Genomic DNA, 25,716 nt, shown 5'->3' on the forward strand with positions numbered 1-25,716 from the left:
CCTGCCCCACTCCTGCCAGGTGGCTGATGGGTTGTGCTGTCCCCAGTGGTGCAGATACTGGGAGACCTTTGGGGGCCCTGTAGGGTGGGTGCTGCTAGATTAATGCTGATGCTTCCTTCCCTCCCCCTGCTTTCTTCTGCATCTCCCTCCCTATGAAATATCCTCTTGGCTAAGTGCTTGTGCTAAAGAAAACCGATGTCATGGCTTGTATGCTTTGCCTTTCCTGGTTTTACAGCTGACAGTGCAGGGACTGTGACAAGTGCACTGTGAACTTGCTGATTCTACCCTTGAACCGGTTAATAAGTGCATAGGGATTTCTTGTGTGGAGTAATATCCTTTGCTGGGGATAGTGCAAGTGTGTGTTTTCTTGTAATTTGGACTAGAATCTGGCATAGGTTCTGAGCAGATCTCATACTAATTTTGAGCTGAGCACTTCACAAAGTAAAGGAAGGTGAGAAGCAAATTGCATTGAGCCTTGCCTGCAAGCAGTAATATTTTTTTAAACTGTGGTGCTGCTGGTTTCACACTGACAGAGATCATTATTCCCTAGTACCTTTCTAATGATTTTTTTCTTTCTAGTATTTATACCCTTTTGCTGATGCTATTAGCTAGGTTACATAGGAAACTCTCTTTGTTTCGGAGTGTGCTGAAACTGCTTAGAGATGAGGCTGTTTCATAGAGATCTATTCCACACATTGATCCTGCCCTTGACTTCCCTTTACAGGAACAGGACAGGGATGAAGAAAATGCTACTGTGTTAGTGTTAGAGACAGAAAACATCTTCTCTGTTCACAGGATCAGTTTTGTAGTATCAGTGTGCAAAAGAAACAGGTGAACTGATGTTTCAGGCACTTGGCTTGTAGAACTGCATGGAAATGGGAGTGGAGGAGTGTCTGATACCAGCAAATCAGGAAAAGCCATCATAAAACAAACCTAAAGCTTCTTGCATCCTGGAGAGATTTATAAACGGTGTCAGCAAGGAGATCTACTTCTCACCTAAGGTTAGCTTAGAATTTTCCTTGCAGAAGAGGAAGTTTTTTACATTGTCTACAGACTGTGTGTGTGACCAGTTACACTGTGCTGCATCTGGACAGCCAAGTATCTATCTATCTGTCCTTCCTTCCATCCTTTCTTCCATGAGCCAAGTAAACATAAAACCTGAATGGAAGATCTGATGATACAGAAAAACCTCTGCTGTTGCTCACTATTTTATAAGGTCTGGTACGGTGCTAGAGGGCAAAAAGCACTGTTGTATGAAACCAAACATTTCACTGAAGTCAGTTTTGCTAATTTCAAGTGAAGATTTCCATGAGCTGTAAGACCAAGTATAATCTAAATGTTAGATGTCACTTAAAAGTATGTGATGAATAGTGGGATAGAGACAGGTGCGTGGTGGGAAGAAAGAGAAGGTTTTAAAAGTAAAACTGTAGGGTGTGCTCACTTACAATCACCATACTCTTTGTCGAATACCATAGAGGGAGAAAATCCTAATCATGCCAAGAGCTGAACAGCTGTTGCCCTTCTATACAAGCTGACTTTTCCAAGGGTGCATTTACAGAAAAATAAAAGAGGGAGCATGGAAGGGATACACATAACAGGACAGGCTATACTAATTAATCTCTATTTTTGCAATATGTATATATGTACATAAATGTAAAGGATTTATATCTATGTATTTTTCCTCAAATCACAGTAAGGTTTTGCATTTAATTTTCCAATGTTTTCTCTTTGATCTACCTCTTTAAATCTGATTGAGGGAAACAGAATGTTCTCTTATTGGAACATAAGCGGCTCTGCTGTGTACTTCTATTTTGAATGCTTTGGGATTGCCATGTGTTTTTATAGTAATAAGTTAAATAAATAAAGCTGTATCAGCAATTTTGAGGATACGAGCTTAGTGTGCAAACATCTGTTGTGTGTATTTGATGTGTCCCCTGTCTTTCCAATGATCTTTTTGAGATGTGTCTTTTCAGTATAGTTATCCTGCAGTGCTTGATAATGCTGACCATGGTTCTGTGACTGCAAGCATATTTTGAAGCAAGCATTCTTTTATCTGTTCAGTTTTCTTATTTTCCTGTGTAGCCTCTCTATCTCTTCTGGTGAAGTGCTTCTATTTTGAGGACTCCACAGAAGAAAAAACTGGCATTCTAACATCTTAAATATTGCTTGTGGTAGCTTCTACTGCTTTAAGTTTTTCAGGATAGAGAAGGACTTGGCAGTACCTGAGTGTGCACATGAATGATCCCCCCCCACCCGCCCCCCTCCATTCTTATTGGCAGATGGTCCTTGAAGGACTTTTGCCAGCAAGTGCAAGTCAGAATAGCCCCTAGGAGTGACTGATACCAGGCAGCCTTCCCCTCTCGCTGAGCTCAGCAGAACAAGCCTGCCAGTGAACCCGATCTGTCATTTTCAAAGTTATTTTGTGTTTTTTGTCTAGAAATCACAGTAGCAGCAGAGCAAAGTGTTTAGCTCCCCATGAGAGTTGTCAAACATAAGCAAATATGAAATTAAATGATTGTTCCAAATAAATGCCTGGGAGAGTGAGTTTCCAATCTTAATACTGTAATAACAGAAGTACCTTTTTAAATATAAGCTTTACATAATTTTTTTGTTCAAAACTTTTCCTTCTGAAAAAAAAGCACAACTAAGACAGTATTGCAGGTTGGGACGATCTTCAGGATGCCAGTAAATGTTGCTCTATAGCATCATGCTCACTGCCATAATAGTTCTGTATAGAACTGTTGTTGTTTGACCCCCTCTGGCAGCCAACCTCCAGGCAGCTGCTTGCTCACTCCCTCACCAGCAGGATCTGGGAAAGAATTCAAAGAGTAAAAGCTGGAAAACTCATGGGATGAGATAAAGACAGTTTTAATAGGGAAAGCAAAAGCCATGCACACAAGCAAAGCAAAACAAAGAATTAATTCGCTGCTTCCCATGGGCAGGCAGGTGTTCAGCCATCTCCAGGAGAGCAGGGCCCATCATGTGTAACAGTGACTTGGGAAGACAAGCATAATCACTCCCAATGTACCCCCCTTCTTCCTTTACCCCCCACTTTGTGTACTGAGCATGACGTCACATGGTCTGGGATACCCCTTTGGTCAGTTTGGGTCACCTGTCCTGGCTGTGTCTCCTCCCATGCAGCCCCCATGTCCTTGCCAGCCTGGTCATACACCATAAGCAGAAAAGGCCCTGGCTCTGGTAAGGTCTGCTCAGCAATAACAGAAACATTTCTATGTTGTCAACTCTGTGTTCAGCACAAATCCAAAGTACAGCCCCATAATAGTCACTGTGAAGAAGATTACCCCTGCCAAAATCAGTGCATTAACCCAGATTTAACCAGCAAATATGTATTTAATAATTAATGGTGATTTTTTTTGTGTAAAATAATGGAACTTTATTTTGCGGATGAGAATTCCTCTTTTGTATTAATTCCTTTTGAATTCATATTTCTCATTCCTTTTTAGTTGTTCCAGATTTTCCCCTAAACACTTGTTCTCTGCCTGACCTCTAACACTGTGGATTAAAAGAAAAAAGAACTCCAGATGGTTCACTTCATAGAATGAGGGCACCTTTATTTGTAAGACATTTATATGAGTTAAAAATCCAACAAAGAAAATAAACTATCTTAATCAGTGGTCCTTAAAAATTATGTATGCAGTTTCACACAACCATGATTGTAGTGTGACGTTGGATAAGCATCTCCCAGGCTATCAGAGCTAACTGGGCTGCCCAAGCTTGATGAAACTCTCTGTTCCATTGGTGTGTATCCCATACCTTCTGGTCTCTATTGTAATTACTGCAGTAGCAGGTGGTTTTCTGCAGTTTTGCAGAAGCGTGGTTTGGTATCTGGTCATCAGTGAGTGGTTACAGAATATATACAGAGGTCAGTCAGTCCCCTATGTGTCCCTCACGGACCAAAGAAGGTATCTTTTTTATGTCGTCAAACTGCAGAATTCCAGTCTGAATTCTGGGACTTTCTCTTTCTATGACCAGGCTTGGAAGAAATGCTGGAGATAAATTAAGAGATTGTTTGACAGAACTGCCAGTGAAAATGCTACTCTTACTCACATTAGATGTGGTTGTGGTAATAATTGCAAGGTGTCAGAACTGATGGGTGACTAAAGCGTTTTTCTTTGAAAAAGGTTCTTCTTTCTTTGTACCAACCATGAAAAACCCTAACCTCAAGAGTAAAAGTGTCCATGGACTTTGATAATGCAGAGATGTAATCAAATGTGTTGTTCAACTCTGCTCTAAATCAGTATTAGATATATATCTTTCTTTTTATTTAAACTGTGATAATGCTGAATCACTAGGTGCGGCTGGTTCCATAAACACAGAGGGAGATGGTTTCTGCCCAGAGGAATGTAGTGTTAAGAATGAGACAAGAAAGAGACAGTGTGAGGATATGTTAAAACAGGGGGAACATGAGGTCATGATGACTGGTCAGCGCAAGAAGCAGCTGTAATAGGAACCTGGCTGCCAAGTGTCTTTATTTTACGGTAATCCATTTGTTGCAGTGCCCTGAGGAATTTGGTTTGTTTTAGCTGAGCACCAGGGTGGAATGTAGATCAAGCCGATCACCCAGTCTCTGAAAACATTCTTCACACTGAAGATACTCTCATGTTGCCTTTCATCATTATTTTCTGCAAATAATTATGCAATTATCTCTATAATAACTGAGTAACTGTACTTGTACTCAGTTGTGTGATAGTGTCCTTGAATACCTTGGCACTCCAGTGGTTACTCCAAAAACTTAAGCCAGAGAACTTTGCTGATTACGAGCAAAATATATAGAAATGCAGCTGAGGGTTCCTCAAAAATCTACTACATAAATATGCAGAAAGGGAAAGTTCATGGCAGTCATTTTTGGAGAAACTTAGAGGGCTTCACATGGGTGACAGAGTCCTAAGCGTTTTAATCTTAATGTGAGTGGATTTGACATGAATGTTTTAATGTTTATTTAAGAACTATGTACAGTAAAATTTGTCGCAGTATTGTGTAGTTTGAATGTAACACAGTAAATCTGTAAGCCTCGTCATGGGGACCTGACATGCTTTAAGTGCTCTTTCTGTCCACAAATGGCCCTTTAGTGAGGTAAAGAACTGGTGATGCAGGGGTCAGGACAGAGTAAAGTGCTCTCCAAAGTGGTTTTTCTGCAAAGATGTTATTTTCTTGTCTACTACCACATTCCAGGCAGACTCAGTCTCTCTCTCTCTCTCTCTCATGAAATTGTAAGCCATAATTGATTCATAATCTATCCTCAGAGATTTTTTATGACTCTCATCGTTATTCCTAGTTAAACCAGATTTGAATTGAGTTCAGCTGGTCTCAGCAACAGATGTCAGGTATTACTAAATAATGAGGGGTCATGTAGGAGAAAGCCAAAAATATTTACTCTTTCTGTAATCTTGACCAAATGAATCTTTTACTCACTGCATGATTTTCAAAATTGTTTTGTGTTTTTACTGTTAGTGAAATACTAGGGTATACATAATGTATGCGTATTGCTATGGAATTGAGTACAGTTATATTGGGAATGTGTATTTTTCCAGTTTACTTTTAATTCATTTTCACCCATTATTTAAATTTAAAAATAAGGGAATTGCAAGTAGTGCCATAAATCAATATGTGTCCTGAACTGCAGAGCAAGTAATTTTTATGAGAGGGCAAGCCCCCGTGTTTATAATAAATCAAGTTCATTATCTTTTAAGCCTCTTGATTAAAGTAATTAGTCATTTATGCTGATACAAAGCCACCAGTGAATTCTTTGCTTTGTTTCACAAATATTAAATCTTAACTTGTTTTGTAAGGGTCATTGGTTATAAACAGCTCCACATTGTAATGTAAATTTGTTGCTTTGTTAGTGAGAAAGTAGTTTCTGCCAGTGCAAATTAATACACCAAGCGACTCTCCTGCAGTTAGAACAACCTGCCTTTAAGACTGTACCCTGCAAACTAATTTCAAATGCCTGATAGGACATAGCAGGTGGAGCTGGGTGGGGCACTGGGAGTAACTGGTACTGAGGGTCTCAGGTTAGTGAGGGGCTTCTCCACTTCTGCAACAGCCCTGCTGACAGTGCCCATTCCCACAAACCACTGTGGAGAGCTCTGTTCAGTGCTGTTCACAAAATACTTGGGAAGCTGGGAACTGAATGTGTTTTCCTATGCAGAATACCTGTTACCTGAGGGGCTTCAGTTCAGAATGGGAATGTCACTCTAGCTAGGTATTAAAAAAGTCACTGCCAAGGAAAAATTAGTGTTTTTGAGAAAAGCATGCATGAGATTGTACCTCCTCCTGCTCTTCTTAGCTGTTGGTAAGAGTAGTCTCTTCTGGGGTAGGGTTAAACACCTCTTATTTTTCAGCATAAAAACAATTGTTTTCCTCTGAAAAGTTTCTCTATTTCCAGGCATCAGTTCTGACTAATATGTGCTTGGCATCATATTTGTAAAACTTGCCCTTAGATTGGAATAAATCCATACATTGAAGTTCAAAAGTCTCCGGAGTTGTTTTGTGGATCTTAATTAGGTGTGCCTATGCTCACAGATAGAATGAAGTAGGATGAGCCTGATCATTTCAGAGTAAGCCTAGCTTTTCTCCTGAGTATCAAGTGTTGCAGGATCTGTGAAAATGTAACATTAGAAAGCACCTAATGATCTACCTTAACTGCAATCTTACTTAAAGAAAACATGTCTTCTTTATGCTTTGGTTTCTTTGTACAATTTCAATTCAAGGGTAATTGTGAGCTTCCAAATTCTTTCTTTTCATATTAGATTACATCCTTTAGGGTTAAAATAAGGGAAACCTTTCCAGCAGTTACTTCAGTCACCTGCTGTGCAAACTAATAATGCCATGCTAATCTCAAAAGGACTGTCAGTCACAGTCACATTTGAATTTCAGTGTTTCAGGAAGGAGACAATCAAGAGAGGGAAATTAGCTGAACTAGCGCTATGTTGTACTACTTGATTTTAAAATCTACAGTCAATCAAATACATCAAGAATGGAAGGTGTGTTTTGAAGGAGGTACAGATTTGTTTACAGGATTTTTTTGGTGAATTTTAATGATGCAATATTTATAAGGAGGTATTACTATAGGTTCTATTTTCTTTTAGCATGTATTCCAGTGAGAAATAAGTAATAACATATGGGGTAAGGATTTTAGAGATTCAGCTTATAAAAGAGGGTAATTATGACTAAGTGCAGGTTAACACATGAGCTCTGGCATTTGTTTTCCTGTTATTAGTGATGAAACACTGCACAATGTTCACAAGGAAGCTTAAATGTGCTTTAAAGGAAGACTTTTCATATGCTAGGACAAAGAAAATAGATCTTTTCAGAGATTTCGAAGCTTTCTGGCATTTTCCAAACTAAAAAATGATGGGCTACAAGAAGTTGTTTAAAAGGATGAACATTGTAATTTGAAAAGAAAATGGTTTCTAGTGACTTTTCACCACCTGGATATTAATGCAGGCAATTACCAGCTCTTGCCTTTCAAGCATTATTATGTTAGAGCAAGAAAAAAAGCCTGTATTGTATTTTATATGACCTTTATAATACTATATATACACATATAGATTTGTGTTATTTGTCTCTGATTCACCAAATGTTTCTTATGTGTGGCTTAAGGCATTTATTTATTGCAAGGCTTCAAGCTGTGGTAAGCAAGGTCATAGATTAAGAATTGATTTCCACAGTTGCTCTAGCATACAAACGAAATTTCTCTTGGTTGGTTATAAAAACTACAGCTGTGTATAAATTCAGCTTTTCAACACTGTCTTGAAAATTAATGTTAAAACAAATGAGAAGATACTCTGTACGTATTGCATGCTTCATTTAGACCTTCAGCTAAAACTTAAGGAAAGCAAATTGGTTTTGTGCTGCAAACTGCTAAGTAGAACTATGCCAATAATAAAGACAGCGGATTCTTTTTATTTCACTTGTTCTTTCTTGTTATGACTTTATTTTTTAATTCAGACTTCCTGTGTAGTTCCCATCAAATTGTGTTTTGATCAGTATCTTGATTAGTCTTTTTTTACTGTATGCTTCTATAGCCATTGCTAATTGCAGTAGGAATGTGGGTTTCAAAATAAAATATAGCTTCTATTTTTTTGGAAACAGGCAGTCCTACGAGAAATAGAAAAATCCCACAGTTTTGTTATCATCATCTCTAATGTGAAACAGATTTTTTTTTAACTGAAGACTATATTTAGACTGAACTGAAAATTCACCTTATCAAGGAGATATGTTCTGGGGGTGTTTTTGTGGTTTTCTTTGTGGATTGTCACGTTGGGTTTTGCTTTTGTGTTGGTAACAGCAGTAGAGCTTAACTGCATGGAGAAATCAATTTGTGTAAATGTCAAATTCACTCTTTCATGAATCTTGGCAGCAATACACAGATTCCTACTGACTACGTAGTAAATCTCAAGTTGGAGAAATTGGCTTCTTAGACACATCTTTAAAGAAAATATTTCTGGTATAATATCCTTCCCTCTGTTATTGAATTTGTGTGCCTAGAGCAGAAACCATAATATGCATTTTGTTTCCATATCACTATCAACATCATCAGGTGGCTTTGAAAAATACTAGCTTGGCCTCTACTGTTTCTGCATGTGTCATAGCTACTGTTTCTGCTATTAGCAAGATCATTTTTATAGCATAACAGAGAATATTGTGTTAGATTGATGGAAGTTGTTAAGTAGTTTTGCAGTGCACAGCCCACACTGTACCTTATGGCATTGACCCACAAGGGAGTAGTGTGGCAAAGGTTTTGTGGTACTCTGTTCTGCTAAAACAATGGCTGAATTGCCAACCCTTTTGCACAATACTGCATGACATAGCTTTCTCACAGTGATCACAACATGTGTGTAAAGAAAAGCAGTTGGAAAGTGAAGTACTGTGTGATGGGAGCATAAAACAGTTTGGTGAGTAAAACAGGTAAGGATTTGAAATACAAACTTCAATTAGGAAAATGTGTGTGGAAATTAAGTACCTCAGAAATCACTCCTCTTGCCAATTCAGATGGATATTTTTGAAGAATGAAGTTGTGAAATTCATCTGTTGGTAATGATCTTTATCCCCTCCCTGAACTGTATTCTGCAAGATTAAAATACTCAGATCTCCTTTCATGACTGTTCCCAGCAAACTGCTTAGCACTTGACAATATTTTGCAAAATTTTGAGTGGCAGCGTATTTTAATGTATTGGAAAGTGAGGATTTTGTCAGTTTTTTAAAATGCCCATGTCTATAATAAACTTCTTTTTGACTTCACTGAGATTTCCATATGGAGATACCTCAAAAAATGCAGCTTTGTGGTGAAATACAGTGAATCAATTCAACTCAGACTTCCTCAGAATAATAAAGTCTCACTGAAAGCCTTGTTAGGAAGGAATTATGATTATCAAGTCTGGTAGTCAGGGAGGCTTGTTGTTAGTGTATTACGGCAGGACAACTCAAGCATGGTCATGCCTGACTGAATACAAGATTTATGCCCATTTCTAAAATGTAGATCTCTTTTTTAAAAAACACTGAAATATGTATGAAGAATTTTGGACTGATTCATTAACTTTGAATAAATTCTTGCAACAAATGAGTGAAATGAAGAGAAAGCAAAAATAACTAGCTTAACAGGATTCCTTGTGTGAGGCTGACTGCCTGCAGAGACACAGGACTACTAAAGAGAAGTCCCTGATAATTCATTGTAGATCCATTTGATGGTAAACTTTGAGAAACATAACCTTTTCAGAAGCAGGTATGGAACCACCCTCTGGGATTTATGGCCAGGAGTTGACCGTGTGCACCTGAGAAACGTCTGTCTAGTGGTAGCTTATAAGCTTGGGCTTATGTTGTGAAAAATTCTGTTTGAAAAGGTGCACCACGAAATGTATTTGAGACTAGTGGGGTCTTTGGGTTAGCAGGGAAGTGTGCTGCTGTTGTGGCTTAGGCACACAAAGATGATCAGAGAGCTGGAGCACCTCTTCTGTGAAGAGAGGCTGAGAAAATTGAGGTTGTGCAGACTGGAAAAAAGAAGGCTCTGGGGTAACCTCACTGTGTCCTTCCAGTACTTGAAGGGGGTTACAAGGGAGCTGGAGAAGGCCTTCTAGCAATGCTATATACTGACAGGACAGGGGGTAATGGCCTTAAAATGAAAGAGGAAAGGTTTTGTTTGAATATTAGGAAGAAATTATTCTCTGTGGGGATAGTGAGACACTAAAACAGGTTGCCTCTAGAAGTTGTGGTTGCCTCATCCCTTGTATTCAAAGTATTCAAAGTATTCAAAGAAAGGGATAGGGCCCTGAGCAACCTGGTAGAGAGGAAGATATCCCTGGCCATGGCAAGTAGTTGGAACTAGATGATCTTCAAGGTCTCTTCCAGTCCATACCATTCAAAGATTCTGTGGTTCAGTAACTTGAGTCTTCCCTTTGCATTTTAATTCAAACATGTTTGTTATCTCAGCACTTGATTTGAAATGTAGCAAACTGTGGTCTTTCTGACTTTAATTGGAGAATTAAACTTGTCAAGTTCCCTGAAGGTTTAACGTACGCAAATATAAATATTCTTATCATACTCTTGATTTTTGTAACACAATTTGTGCTTCTTCATATGTTGTTATCAAAATGTACATATACTCCAGTGGTAATATTACATTACATTAGTGGGGATTAATGCTGCAAAATCCAATATCTGCAGCTGGAGGGCAAGCCACATCATTTCAGAAAGATCAAGGGACTGCAGTCATTTACATGTGATTGGGCTTTCTTGGATGCATATGCAATTTCTCTGCACCCCACTGTACAGCAGTTGGAGCCGGGCTCTGGTCTGAACAAGGCGACTAATGACAGTAATTATCTATTGCTCTTTCTTCTGCACATCTGCTTGGCGACATAACCCTATGGCTTAGTTTAAAACAGCACTGGGGCTTTTTAACCACTCTGGGAGAAAAATACAAGTCATGTGAGTAGTTAAATATTTCTGACTTCTTCTTTCTGCCACCCACTGCCTTGCTCTGACACGGATGGTTCTGTGAAGAACACTGAGGTAGAAGTTGTGAACAACTGGTCTTGTGGAGAGACTTCCTGAGCCTCCTTCTGTGTCGAGCTCACTCAACACTAGAAATATCTTGCCTAAGACTTCCCTAAGACTCAGGTAAACATGTTCCTCGGGTTTTTTTTCCCCTCTCATGATAGCATTTTCATCAAGGACCAGATGACAGCCCCAAATGATGGTTGGGTCGCATGTGGCTTTATTCTATTTTGATGGTAGAAAATGGGACATAGTGTATGATCTTAGTAGGGAGAAGGACTTGAATGAGCAGGATGATCAAGAAACTTCCAAACAATGAACTACATGACCAAAGGAGTCCTGTAATGTAGGTTTCAAATGCTCTCTAATTTTAAAGTATCAAAATTGTTGCTGTATCCTGTTTTAAAACAACTTCACACATATCTCATTCTTATGTGCTTCTCTGCTTTTCTACTGTGGAATTTTTCCTTTGTGGACTTGAAACATTTTGGGTTTTTCTTTGTTGTGTAAGGGGTAAACACACAGCCACGCATGAAGCAGTTCTTTACAAAGAATTCCACCTCTGTGGTTACTCCATTGCTGTGATTACATTTGAGCAGCTCTGGATTTCAGTGCTGTTGCATGTTTTTGCTTTCAGTCTTTAATTAAAAGTTTTCATAGCTAGAGAACAGAACAATAGGGGTTTCATACCTACTAACAGTGCCCTCCCCCTGACCCCCCAAAGGTTCAGCTGTGAGTGAAGTGCTATTAAAAGCAATATCGGTGCAGATGCCAAGTGGGAAGAGACTGCAAGCATGTAATAAAGAACAATTAATTTGTTTCACAATGAAATGTATATAAAATAATAAATGATCTAAACCCAGGTTTTCTTCTGTTTATCTTCTTTTAATCTCAGTTTATAAGAATAATAATAGTAATTTTCTAAAAAGGCAGCAGAGGCTTTGGTTCCGGTTACTGTCATAGTATCCTTGCCCTGAAATGCTTGTATTTTTCAATGCTGCTATTTAATTTTAGTAATCAACACTTACACATTGACTGTCTTGAAATTTAGTCCTTTCTACAGCTACAGGTTTTAATAAAGGCATGCAGATTTATTTAGTTAATCAGTATAGGACACTTGATTTTTCATAAGGACACATTTTTGTTTATAGACAAGTGAACACATTAGGTTGTGCAACAGCTAAGTATCTAAGTAGTTGTAGGAGTAGACATTTATGCTGGACACAGATTCTTTTTCTCCACATATGCAGGGATAAGGCCCAGGTAAAAATGTAATTTTTAGTTTCTATGTGGTGCACAATGTCTTGTGGTCAATTGTTTTATACAAACATTTCTGTATTTGAAAGAGGACTGTAGCATTCATCATAAAAACCCAGGCCTGCACAGAATAAGGTGATGTTTCCAAAAGCAAACTTACAAGAAAAGTTGTTACATTTGAAGGGCTGTGGTTCACTTTTCAAAATTATGGTTAGTTGTTTGTCAGACCTATTTGTCTAGAAAAAGGAGTAAAATTCTGTGACGTTGACAGTAGAACTTTGATCATGGGAATCCAGTATTCATTGCTTGAGGGCATTTGCTTTTATAAACAGGAACTATGATTGTTACTGTTCTTCTGAGTATCCTAAATCAGCATTTGGACAATACATATTTCAGATATAAAGACTCAGCCAGACCTTGATACTATTACTGTTGTATCACATTTATTTATTTGGTAAGTATTTTAATATTTCTAATATAAGGAGTGTGGATTTTTTTTTTACCAAATTTTTGCAATGGATACTTCATCACTAAAAATCAGAATTCCGGTGGATCCATTCTGAGTCTCCAGTCTTTGGCAAACTGCAGTAGCCCACTTTCTGAAAACTTGCAGGTGGGTTTAGAAGAACACTTTCAATTGCCGATTAAAATTTAAGAAGAGGCATCAGCTGCATAAGATGGCTGTACTACAATTTTCACTCCATTGGAATTCTGCTCAGTGTTTTACAGTGCCATGCATGTTCTGTTACATGGCATACACCTACAGTGGCTCAACCAGCAGAAAATCAACAAAAACTTGCAGATGCTGAGAGAGATGCTTGAAGAAGCTGAAGAAAGAGAGTTCATCTGTGTGAGACTTCTAGGTATGCTCTTCCTTTTATCAACAAAATGACTAGAACTATTGATTTTCTTTTACTTGATGTTTCAATACAGATTTGTTTATAGTATTTATTGTTTTCTTGTGATAGAAAGTTGAAGAAGGGGATTCTTGTTGAATGCAGGGCAATTTATGTTAATACAATTTTTTTTCCCTTTTCCACACCTTCAATAAGACACAGTCACATGGGACAGTTTGAATGCTTTCCTAGTGACATGGAAAAGCAAAAGAGAAATCCATAGACTTGCAAATAGAAATTAGTTGTCATTTGCTCGTTTGAAACTGGCAAGGAAACAGCTAGTACATTGCTGCATGGCTAGCTCAAAGTTACTAATGATACCTGAACAGTTTTATCTGTCACATCATTCATATACTTGATCATTGCTCTCTCATTGTGTTTTATGTTCTTGACCTATCTTGAGTTCACTTGTAGAAGAGAGCTCTTTTTGGATACATTCTGGTTTCTATTTCCCTTTGTTTTAAAAATAATCACACTGCAAATCTTACACTTAGATGAGTGTTGGAGCTCATTCTTGCTTTGCTGTCTCGATCATGAGCCTCTGACACAGTTCTCCGCTTGCTGCAAAACTAATCTAGTAACTCCATGCTGTTCTGATTGCTTTTTCTCTGTTTTTGCCTCTCAAAGGCACTAATTTGAGGATGTTTCCTGACTCCTTAGTACTTACTTTAATTCATTGACAGTTATTTCTCTTTTATTCAGAAAGAGAAGGTGCTGGTAAAAAGTAGCTACACAGAACAGTGATAGCAAAACAATCAGCTATTTAGAATAAATTTAAGGGAAAGAAATTTTGCTCCCTTATTGTCCTTCTCTTAAATAAAACATGAGATGGGTTTATTCTTTTGTCTACGCCCGTCTTTACTCTTTCGTTCTTTATACTTCTCTGCAAATCAAATCCATTGCTAAACTGAGATGCTATCTACCTATACTTAAAATAACCCTAGGAGTTGTAAGAAAGAGAACTCACATGAACTGTGTGTTTTCAGTCTGTGTAGTTATTTGCAAACTGCATATAATTTAGTTTCACAATGCTCACAGTGTGCCAGAGAAGAGCCGATCATGTAGATATACAGATATTCAGCTCCTAGTCCTGTCAGCCATGTGAATGAGCATGAATCCATGCTGGGGCTTTCCACCTTCATGGGGTCCTGCAGTTTGGACTGATGGAACCTCCTTATATTGAGTGGAGAGTTTGAACTGTGAATCAGCAAGGAATTTACAAGGGAAAAGGAGCTCAGATACCCAGTGAAGAGATTGTATTGATTTAAGGAGCTGCAATGTTGGATGTAGAACTAACTGACACTCAGTCTTTAAAAGTTGCATGTTTAAGGGAGAAATTAAATGAATTTGTTGTGCACTAGATGTGGCTTAATAGCTTTGCTTTTATGTTTTTATTTGAAAGATATCACCTACTGGCTGCAGAGTGGGTGGATTCAGTTTCCTTCTGGAGCCTGAGCAAATCACTCAAGGAAGATCTTGCTTTCTGCTGCATCCTAAGGACAGTATGGAAGGGGAGATCATCTGTGAGGTTGATTCTGGAGATGGACTGGGAGGTAGGGATGCCTGTCACTTATTTTTGTTTTCATCTCATGTGGCTGGTTACAGGAATCCCTTATGACAATAGACCTTGGAATTTACAAAAAGCAAATGTGATAAAGGTGTCTACATTTCATTGATTGTATTTTGTCACTTTACAAGCTTTGAATAAAAATTTTTGGAAACAGCTATGTCTTAGAGGAAGTGCTATATATAGACAGTCCCTGTGTGAGTGTTGTTATTTAGTCTGAGATGTCCCAGAAGTAATACAAACCCTAAATACCTACAATAAAAGTAAAGCCTTTTTTCTCTTTCTTTGTTTCTCCTTTTTCTGTATCTCCTGCACTAACTGTTGGGCACACTTGTTTCATTGGTATTTTTTAACTGGACTACAGAAAACTGAATGAAGTGATACTGACTGTCTTCTATACTAGTGACCCATGTGTAGATGTAGACCTTTTCACTAATCTAAAATAGTCTTTGTTCTTATTTAGCTATGAATTCTACAGGTGTCCTTTGGCAAATTAACTCACTTCATTGCTGTGATTTATAATTTTCATAGTAGGGTGAAAAACTTCTCAGAGAGAGTGTTATTACATATTTCTGCAGGGCTGCTGATTTTGTGTATGATGCAGGGGGTCTTTGACAAGGTGTTTTGACTGTTTTAAATTCCTGGTTTAACACAGGTTCTCCTGAGACTAACCAAGCAAACATCTTTAGTTTGCACAACACCTTGAGCTGCCTTGGTCAACTCACTTTTGAACTCAGAAATCTAAATATTATAGGAAAGAATGAGGCTCTACATTAAAAGGCTGTAATAACATAAGACTTGGCATGCTGCACATCTGTTTAATGGTTTAGATGTTTTTCTGTAATTGAATTGTAATCATGGAGATTATTTTTTGTATGAGTGTACTGTGCTTGTGCTAAGATGCCTTCTTTTGTGTTTAAGAGTTCGGTAATTTCTTCCTAAGCCTTTGATGTATCAGCAGTACTGTTTAATAGGAGGATCAGTTTCCACAGTGTTACCACTGAGTTTCTTTCACATGGATGAGTTGCTTCCAGACACCCATCAGTTGGGCTGACATGCAGACATGTATTTCTAAACAGTTCACTTCTTTTTTTTTTTTTTTTTTTTTTTTTTAAATAAAGAAACTGGTGGTTCAAGTTAGTTTTAAAATTTCTGATAATACTATTAAATAATTATTTCATCACCATAATAATTTTGTCATCATAATTTGTGATAAGAACAATGGAAGTACTTAGGTTCAAATGTTGCCTTTGTGCTAGGCAAATGAAGAGTGACAGAATCTCAGCACTGTCTTTGACCTCCTCAGCCATTTGTGCTGCCCTCTCCCAAAGTTTTGGAAACAGCTGGAGCCATTGTTCTGATGGTTACTCTTGAGCACTAGTTTAGGCCTTATCATTGTGTACTTCAGTCACTGGAGCTCTGCTGCATCTTTGTCATGGATTTCCCGACAATTTGAGCATGGAGGAGTTGTTTCAGAGCTAAGGTCACTGATAGTTTTGTATTCCAGTCCTCCTTGAGTTTGACCCTTTTTTTATAATAAGTTGCTGCCCTTGATCCATATTTTTGTAATTTATATTGGCAAGAATGACAATGTACAATGAAGTATGCAGAATAAATAACCTTTCTTCTGGCTTGTCCTCTGCATGCTGGATTCTGACTTAAGATCAGAGACTCTTGAGAGAAAATTTACAATTTGAGGGAACAGAATAGATTATCATTGCCATAAGTTGAATAGAATACTGGCATGAGAACAAAATCTAATCTAGCTAGGGCCATACTTCCAGGAGCTGTACTTTTATGTATAGATCTCTCTTGGGAAAAGTGTGCTTGTATGAGTAATAGTAACCACAGAGTACCATTTCATAATTTTTCATAAAGCAGGTGATGTGAATTCTTGGATAGCAGCTCAAGTGAAAAAAAAAATCCTTGCTTCATCCCTTGTAAACCAAACAAAGGTAAATAAAATTTTGTTCTAAAAGTATGAAAAGAATGATCACTCTGTGATCAGCCCATCAAGCATTCTTATCTGATGAGCAAGGGAAGTATTGGAAACTCACACATTTTAAAGTCAAGGGCAACTAAAACTCTGAATGTAGCTCTGCTAAGTTTCTTGGGCTTTGTTTGTCCTATTTTTACTTATTTCTGCTTTTGACATCTACTGTTTGTGCAGCCAAATTAGCAATTTTTTCACTGTTTTGTGGAATGTGAATGGTTAAAATTAGGCTGAATTATCTTACTTCAGAGATCTGAGACAAAACAGAAACATGCCCATTTTCAACATGTACAGAACATGTCAAACAATTTACCAGTATGATGGAATTGCCTCCCAAAACCAAAGTATATCTTGTTAATTTGAGGTCTGTGATCTCTGATGTAGGAGTTTCTTGGGAATATAAAGTTCCTGTAAGACTGCATGAGTTTGGGGGTCAAAAGGCCTTAAACATTTTTTGGCCATTGTCAGATACAGAAAACATATTAACAAGTCACAATTCATTATTTCCTTGATAGAAAAAAGGGCTACTTTTTCTGTCAAGGAACCCAAAGTAAGGCTCTTCCTCTCATCTTAATGGCAAAAAAGTGCATGGATTTTCATAGATGTGGGTGGCTTGTAACACTCCATAATGCCAGTAAAAGCTCAGAAATTATGCTTGTAGAGCAATTAAATCAAATTGATACTGTACAGTTATGGACTTAACTCTGGCTTGGTTTAAAAAGTAGCCCTAATATTAAAAGCTGTGCTGTGGGCATTGTATCTTTTCTTCACTTGATAATACTTCATAGGAGGTTTTGAATACCTCTTAAGTGAAGCACGAAGAGGAAGAGAGCTGACATATCCACTGGCCTCTAAAGCCAGACTCAGTGAGCATCTTTCAATGCTGGCAAATAGAATCTCTTGAATAAAGCCACCCAAAACATGGCTGAAGAAGAGACAGAGCTGTGATTCCTCACTGTACAATGCAGTAAATACCTATAAGAGCTGACCTAGAACAGATGGTTACTTGTACTTCAAAGCAAAGACTTCATAGCTTAAGTTGCTGAGGAGAAATTTATTCTTTTCCCCAAATGCAAGAACTCTGTAGTGGAGTGACCTTGGCTGGCTGGCAGATGCCCAGCAAGCTGCTCTCTCAATCCCCATCTGCAGCAACACAAGGAAAGAAAGTAAGATGAAAGGATAAGGAGAGGATATCCCTCACCAGTTACTGTCACAGGCAAAACATACTCGACTAGAGAAAGATTATTTTATTACTCATTAAAAATATAGAAATTTACTGATTTTCAAAAAAAATCCAAACAAACCTAACACCACTTTCCCCTCACCCCTCTCTTTTCCCACACTATACTTCCCTCTTTCCTTCCTCTATTTCCTGCCACCTTCTGCCACTCCTGAACAGAGTAGGGGGAATGGGGAATGAGTTAGAGTCTGTAATGTTCCATCTCTGCTGCTCCTTCTTTTGCTTTTCCCATGCTCCACCCTGATATCCCCCTCAAGGAATACAGTCCCTCATGAACTTTTCCAGCATAGGTCCTTCTCCACTGCTTTAGTATGAATCCTTTCCATGGGGTACAGTCCATCAGGAGTGCATCCCACTGCTCCTACGGGCTACAGTTCTTGCCTGAAAAATCTGCTTCTGTGTGGGGTTCCTGCATGGGCTATGGCTCCTGTCAGGAGCCTGCTCCAGCCTGGGCTCTCCATGGGCTGCAGTTTCCTTTGGAGCATCTCCTCATGCTCTGGTTTGGTGTTCTCCATGTGCTGCAGGGTGGATATTTGCTCCACTGTGGCCTTCCCTTGGCTGCAGGAGGACAACCTGCATTGTCACAGTCTTCTCTATTGGCTGCCATGGGATTTCTGCTCTGGTGCCTGCAGAACCCTTGTCCCTTCCTTCTTCAGTGACCTTGGCATCTGCAGGGCTGGTTCTCTCGTCTTTTCTCATTTCTGTCTCATAACTGCCGAACAGGTTTTTTACCCTTTCCTAAATATGTTATCACAGAGATGCCACCAGTGTCACCCGTGGGCTCAGCTTGGGGCAGCAGTGGGTCTGCCCAGCACAGGGCAGCTTCTGGTCTCTATCCACGGAACCAACCCCCTGCCAAAACCTTGCCTTGAACACATACTCTTGCAGTAATTCCAGAGCAATATGCTGCTTCAAATGTATTCCTTATGGATTTGATGCAATTCTTAGAGGGTATTGACATTAAGTGACTACTTTGATGTATTCCTAAAAGTGATCTCTAAATCACTAAAATATACTGTATTTAGAAATATTCACTTAGAAACTTTTAATCATTTAAATTAATTAAATCAAATTAATTCCATTAATTAAAATGGAAGATCAAGCTGTATTATTGTTCTGCTTCCATTACTTGATTTTTCACCATTTAATTGTATTTGTTCTGGCAAAGATTCTGCCACATATTGATGTATATGTAGAATCAATACCATGGCACATGTTTTAATTTGCTGTTCGAACTGTATTTTAATAAGAACCTGAAGATTTGCTGCTGCACAGAAGATACTACAGGGAGGAGACTGGGGAGGCATCAAGTAATTTCTGTGTTTCTATTGCGTTGTTGATATTATGCCAGATCTGATTTTGGCCTGATGTTTTCACTTGTAGCTCTTGTTCAAGTAAAAAAAAATCCTTCCTGCATGTAAGCAAGGCTACAAGCCAGTTGCTATGGTATTCAGCATTCTTTTTTTATTTTTAACCAATCAGCCGGCTTTTGTAACGATTCAGCCCAGAATAAGAAATTGATCACATAGCTGTATCCAAAGAGCAGGTATTTTTGGCTTGAGGACTCTGGAGAGGTTGGGAGAATGGCAGAATTTGAATTTCAAGAGAATATCACAATTTATGGGTGTGGTATATATTGTGATGTGTATCTAAATGCTAGTATGGTGGTAAAAGGCACTCTTCTAGGATGATGGTAAATATTGAATGACTGAATTAATTTCTCTATATTGTTTTATCACCCAAGGGTATCAGTAATTCATAGCTTAAAAAAAATTAGTTTTTAAAATTCTGTATCCATGTTTGATTGTTTTTCATTGCGGTACTAACTGGTAGTGTGTTTCTGACAGGGTATTATTTGCTCATAGGGACTTACCAGACTGCTGCTTGTCTGCTCAATTTTAATGTTGCTGTTTGGCTAATCATAAAATTCTGGACTGCTGCTAGATAATCTATAAGATCGTAAAGTTTTAATGATGCTGACACGTAGCTAGTGGGAGAAATATTCTGGTAATTGAACTACTCAAAATAGGAAGATGGACCTTTGGTGGTCTTCTGAAAGTTTTAAGCTTGGCTTGAAGGTAAAGTAGTTCTCCTACCCACCCAGGCTGCTGTTTTATTAGCAGGACAAACAAAGACAGAGCTTGTTTTATACAAAGAAACTTGCTGCTGAACTCATGCCTATATCAAAAATGAAACTTTTAGATTTCAGTTTAGAAATGACATTTGCAGAAGATGGTGCTATATACTAAAAGTCCATCAAGATGTAGACAGTACACCTGATGAGTATGTGGAAACACGTTTTTGAACATGAAAATAACTAGACAGAGGGTATTTCTTCTAGGAATGTTTTTTTCCTGTGTGCTTTGTACAATAGAGGGGCATAGTCCTCTCCCTGTGGATAGCAGGATATTCTGAAGAAGCCTTTGCCTTTTTCTCCCAGAAGTGTCCTGAGAGCTTTTGTTTGCTCTCCCAGAGCCTTACATGCTACCCCTTCATTTCTGTATGCAGGCAATAATGTCCCACTGTGGAGTGAAATTCTGGCAGTGAATAATGATATCTATGCTCTTGCTGTGAACAAAACCACCTCCTAGTTACCAGGGGCTTGACCAAGAATAATAACTAAGTGATGAAATTGAATCTTGGAGAAGCTTTAAATGATGCTGGTAGAGACCATGAGCTGGTAGACATCTGTAATAGCTGAATTTCAGTGTTTGAATTCCTCACTGTCGCTGGACACACAGGTAAATCTCATTGTGCAGCCACCAGAATAGTAAAGCAGAATGGTCAAGCCATAATGGTGTTCAGGAAACAGGTTTGTAACCATGTGGTCCATGACTTTGCAAGAGATCACAATGAAGATTTGCATCAACTCAATAATCAGTGAAAAATCCAATGCCCCAAGATAGTACTAAAAAACAAAACAAACTGAAAACCACTGGAGCTTAAACCAGTCACGTCACAGCAAACTAAAAGGAAGAGTAAAACTCTTCTTTGCTTATAATATGGAGTAAGCATTATTTATTGCACTGGGATTCCTCTATCCTAATAAGTAGAACATGGATTGTTCCCATTGACTGTGTAACTAAATAGGCTAAAGTCTTTCTGGGTCCATTATTAATTTTTCTTATGTCAAGTCTATGCTTAAAAAAATATTAATAGGACAATCTCCTAAGGTTTTTGAGTGAAGCGAAAACCCTAGAAAGGTCTGGATGGATCAGCAAATAGATTTTGAGTTTGTGGGTTTGGATGCTCAAATTTAACACGTGTGTTTCACATTTGTTTGTTGCTATTGGATGCATGAGTACATAAAAACTACACATCCAGGAGATGGTTTTTAATCATGCCGTCTTTTTACAAATGTGATTTTAGTGACAGAGTTCACTGATATTTTTTCTTCTGATATTTTCAGTTGAGATTTTCATTCTTATGTGAGCTTTTTTTTGGTTTATTAATTTAACTTTAAAGAACTATATGCTAGGTTGCAAGATATATACAAATGACCAGCAGTCATTATGGCATTATAGCATTAAAGTATGGCAGATAATTTTGCATTCTAATAAACAAGGGACATTTTATATTGATTTTTTTGGCTATAATAAATTTCTAGTTACAGGAGGGAGAGCAAAGAATGAGAGTTCATTTTTTCTTGGACATGGCCTTTTGGTGGCTTGCATTTAAAATGCACGGAGGACCCTTAGAGAAAGCAAGGCTAGTTTGTAACCATTCTGGGTATTAAAACAGCTGGGAAGATGTCCTGAAGGTGATTATGGAATCAAAATGTTCATAAGCACACTGCCAGTATTTAAGTAACAATTATTGTCCCTTGTCTGGATTTTCACTTGGTATCATGGATATAGTGACTTTATTAAGGGGTGATGGTTTCAAATGTAAATGTGGAAAACCTCAACAAATTGCTTCCAGAGAAATATAGAAATATGACTTGTCAGAGTTTTCGTGTAATGTTTGCTGTAAATAATACTTATATTAGTTCTTCCAGTGGTGGAATAACACTAGAATATCTAGAAATAACTTGATTTGGTTTTGATTCAAGAAAAATCTATTATATAATTTTAAAAGTGTTGAGCATCTAAAATACTTAAGCCAGAAAGCAGACAAGAATATTCAAGCTCTTTAAAGCAATTTCTGCAGTGTCCCTTCCATTCCTTTTCAAGAACATTTATGCAAGGTATTATTTTTGGTTGAGTTTTGGGTCATCCTTAAAGTACATGTATATTCCTGTATGGCTTCACTTAGAAATTGCCCTTGGCTAATAATTCCTCGTGTCCATTGCCACCCAGCTTGTGAGGCAAGTCATAAGAAGTGGGACTTCATTTAGTAGAGCTCTGCTGTTTAAGGGATCTGAGAGATGGGAAGTGTCCTTAAATTTGGTTATATAAAGAATACTCTGTGCTCTGATTGGTTGTTGCAAACCAGGGCTTGCTCCATGTTGCTTTGCTGACAATTCATGTGTTGCAGACACAAGCTGATAGTTCTGCGCTGCTAAAACTAAATCTGCAAGTGGTGATGGACATCAGTCCCGTGCTGGTGTAAGCATTGCACCTTCACTGATTTTGGAAATTATGTATTAGAGGTGTGATGTCTACATACCCAGAGAACTTGCCTCATTTCACCAAAGGAATACCATGGGCTTGATTAAAATTCACTATTTATTAAAAGTACTGCTTTGAAAAGTGCAAATATAAGTAGAAAGAAAATTCTCTCATGAGAGTGTAGTGCAATGCAAATACACACCTGAGTAACTAACTTGAATGGATTGCTGCTGTCTGGACTAGATTCACATAATGCCTTAATAAAAAGAACTGCTTTGATACAGCACTTCATCTTTCTGAATTTGAGAGATCTGCAAATTTGAATATAAGCATGTGTAAATAACCATAGAAATCACCTGCAATGTAAATAATGTTCTTTTTTTCTGCTCAGTGCTTGCATGTATTTCCTTTCTGATGTAACTCCTGGAAAAGAAAGGCTTTTGAAAAATGAAAAATTCAAATTAAAACGGAGAAGATATTTCTTCAGAGTCCAGAGTTTTTCTCTTTGATGTTATACACACATGGAATGAAGCTGCTACTTCAGCCTGCTTTGGTTTGAATACCAATATTAATATAAATTCAATTCCTTAATTTCCTCTCCTTATATTCAGATGGTGGAAATACAGTTTATTTCTGTGAAATAGAGCATTTTATTTATATGCTTGTGTGATTTTTTTTCCTTACCACTTTTTTCCTTTCTCATTAGAAAGATCCTGCCTTTAAAAGGGAAAGAGCACCTGTTCTCTAGATCCTGTAGAGAGAATTTGGTGGGCTCCATTTTAAATTTTATTGACTGAAGCAGCTAATGCTTCTTAAACTGCTTCAACAGGCATTCTGTTGAACTGTTGATGGAGGGTAAATTGATTAATCTGAGTTGAATCCTTTTAAACAGCTGTACAATGAGTTTCACATTAAGGAATTTTCAAGGTACTTAATAATTTCAGTGACTTAGATCAGGGCTGGTAATTCTAAAGTCAGTTTCTACTTCTTTGGGATTATGAGAATGAGAGAAGAAACTCTCTTGAATCTCAGCTTATTGCACTGATGCAGTTGAATATAGGAGCTAGAATGATCTGGGCCACAGTTTGTAGCTCACGTTTGTAAGTCTGGGAATGTCCCATGAGGAAGTATTTTTCTATTATTGAAAGTGATTGAGAGAACAAGGTGCTTGCTTGCTTGCTTACAGGGTCAGCAGTTTTGTTCCTGCTTGAAAAATTATCTTTAGATGAGGAAAGTTTTCACCATTTTTGTCTTGAATTTCTTGTTTTTTAGGGAAAGCTATAAGGAAGCTTGTGCGCAAGGCGACTCTGGGGCATCTAGAATCCTCAGATTTCCTTGACTGAATCCATCTGGGTTTAGCCCTAAATATAGTAGACAAGCTGCACTGCTTGCACTGATAAATTATATCTTCCAAATGATAGACCAAGGTACAGTCATGTATGCTAACCGTTTTTGATGTCATTTGACTCTTGATTCTGTTGCTTTTTGGGTAGTTGTGACACTACAATTTGTCCCCACTCTTGTGGACTATCTTTTCACCTGTGCTCTTAAAAAAAACTAATTAAAAGAGGCTTCTGGTCTGGCTCTGGCATTTGATGTTCACGAGTCTGCAGCTTGGTGGGAAACTTAGGCTCCTCTGAGATTCACAAACTTGCCTTCAGTGGCAAAACAGTGAGATTGTTGGTAGCAAACTTTATTTGGTTTTACTGCCCATGGAAAAGAAAAGTGCAAACATAAATCAAAAATTCCTTTTGACACATAGTATCGTTTTAGTTTGTATGCTTAACAGTCAAAAATGAAAACAGACTGTGTTCTAACAAAGCATAGATTTTGAGTATAAAATAATATTTGTATTATCCAAAGGAAAAAAATCAGTAAGTACTGTTCTAAATTATAGTTAATAATTAGGTTTCTATATCTGCTCTGGTATCTCAGCTAGCTGTTGGAATGAGCAAGAAGTCTCAGTGCTAACTGGCTGCTTCTGAAGTCAGAACTTCTCTTGCTTTTTTGTTTTAGATGGGAAAATACTCTATCTCCTACCTGTGTCTTTCCTGCACTACAGGGACATAATTTTCATAATACAGAATGTTACCAATTTAAAGATGGTTTTGGGGTGTACTGTAAGTTCACATTTTAAGACTTTGATATCCAATAGAGTATATTCCTGTATTTGGATTGTCCATAACACCTAAAATTTAAGACTGATTAAGGGAGAGTGTTAAATGTCTTGTCTGAGCATGACATTGGTTGAACATTGATCCAGTTGCACAGACTGTTACAATTTCAATTTTTAGATAGTTTAGATATTGAGTTGGGAGAATTCAAAGCTGTCTTTCTTTGCCCAGAGACAGGGGAGATGCTTTCTGTGGTATTTTCCTGGTTGTTTTGTGCTCCTTGTTGGGCTGCAGCTGTTTGCTGCCTCCACCTTCGAATGCTGAGCTTTATCCTTATCTTGCCCAGAGATAAAATTCATCCAGTGGCTTCTTTTAGTGCATTAAGCCTAGATTCTCCAGTGAACCCCTTGATCGGATTGGCTGGTGCATTTGGCCCCCTGTGATTGTCCATGTCTTGCTGAGGGAGGTCCCCTCCCAGCCACAGACTGAAAGCATCAGCTGGCCACAGTGAAATGTTACACTCAAATTATGAGCTACATTCAGCTTGGAATTTGCTGTATAATGTCTGTGTTCTGTTGTCTGGCAAAAGAATGTTAGATTTAAAGAATATGTGCCTCAGGTGTTCAGCCTTGCAAAATTGGTCTATAGATAATTTTTCTTTTGATTGTAGTTGTTTGAAAGGCATGTACTTTCTGGAGGTTAATGAAAGCTTTCAGTAGTTTTCCTGTTTAATTTGTACAATACAGGACATAATTGAAGAATATGCCTATCTTTTCACTGACAGCAACAGATCGTGCTTTGGCACACAGATAATTGATAAATTTTCTGTGTGTATCAACTAGTGAACAGGAAGATGACTAGATCTTTTTTTTTGCTGGGTTTGATGCAGTCTATGATGAAATGCAGTAGTGGTCTGTGACAAATGCTTCTTTATCTTGTCCCACTGCCGGGTTTTGTGATAAGTCTTTATATACTATTTTATATCTATCTATTCAACATCTGGGCACGTCAAACATTTGAATCATAGAATCACAGAATGGGGACCCTAAAGATCACCTAGTTCCAACCCTCTTGTCGTGGGCA

At 38.0% G+C, this 25,716-nt stretch overlaps 1 protein-coding gene across 4 annotated transcripts in view; it reads left to right on the top strand.

The window, feature by feature from the left end:
* PPP2R2C (protein phosphatase 2 regulatory subunit Bgamma) overlaps window positions 1–25,716 on the top strand; it is a 194,018-nt gene that overhangs the window by 83,017 nt on the left and 85,285 nt on the right. The window contains exon 2 of one of the 4 annotated variants that reach the window (XM_066317231.1): window positions 23,792–23,946. The exons of 2 other annotated variants lie outside the window; for them this stretch is intronic. In XM_066317231.1, coding sequence (XP_066173328.1) covers window positions 23,934–23,946 — 13 coding nt within the window. In that variant the 5' untranslated portion in view covers window positions 23,792–23,933. Of the gene's footprint in view, window positions 1–14,488; window positions 14,723–23,791; window positions 23,947–25,716 lie in introns of those variants that run through there. One more of the 4 variants, XM_066317230.1, reaches the window with a different exon arrangement.

This window comes from Sylvia atricapilla, chromosome 4, assembly GCF_009819655.1.
Source record: "Sylvia atricapilla isolate bSylAtr1 chromosome 4, bSylAtr1.pri, whole genome shotgun sequence".
In the NCBI taxonomy this organism is placed as follows: Eukaryota; Metazoa; Chordata; class Aves; order Passeriformes; family Sylviidae; genus Sylvia; species Sylvia atricapilla.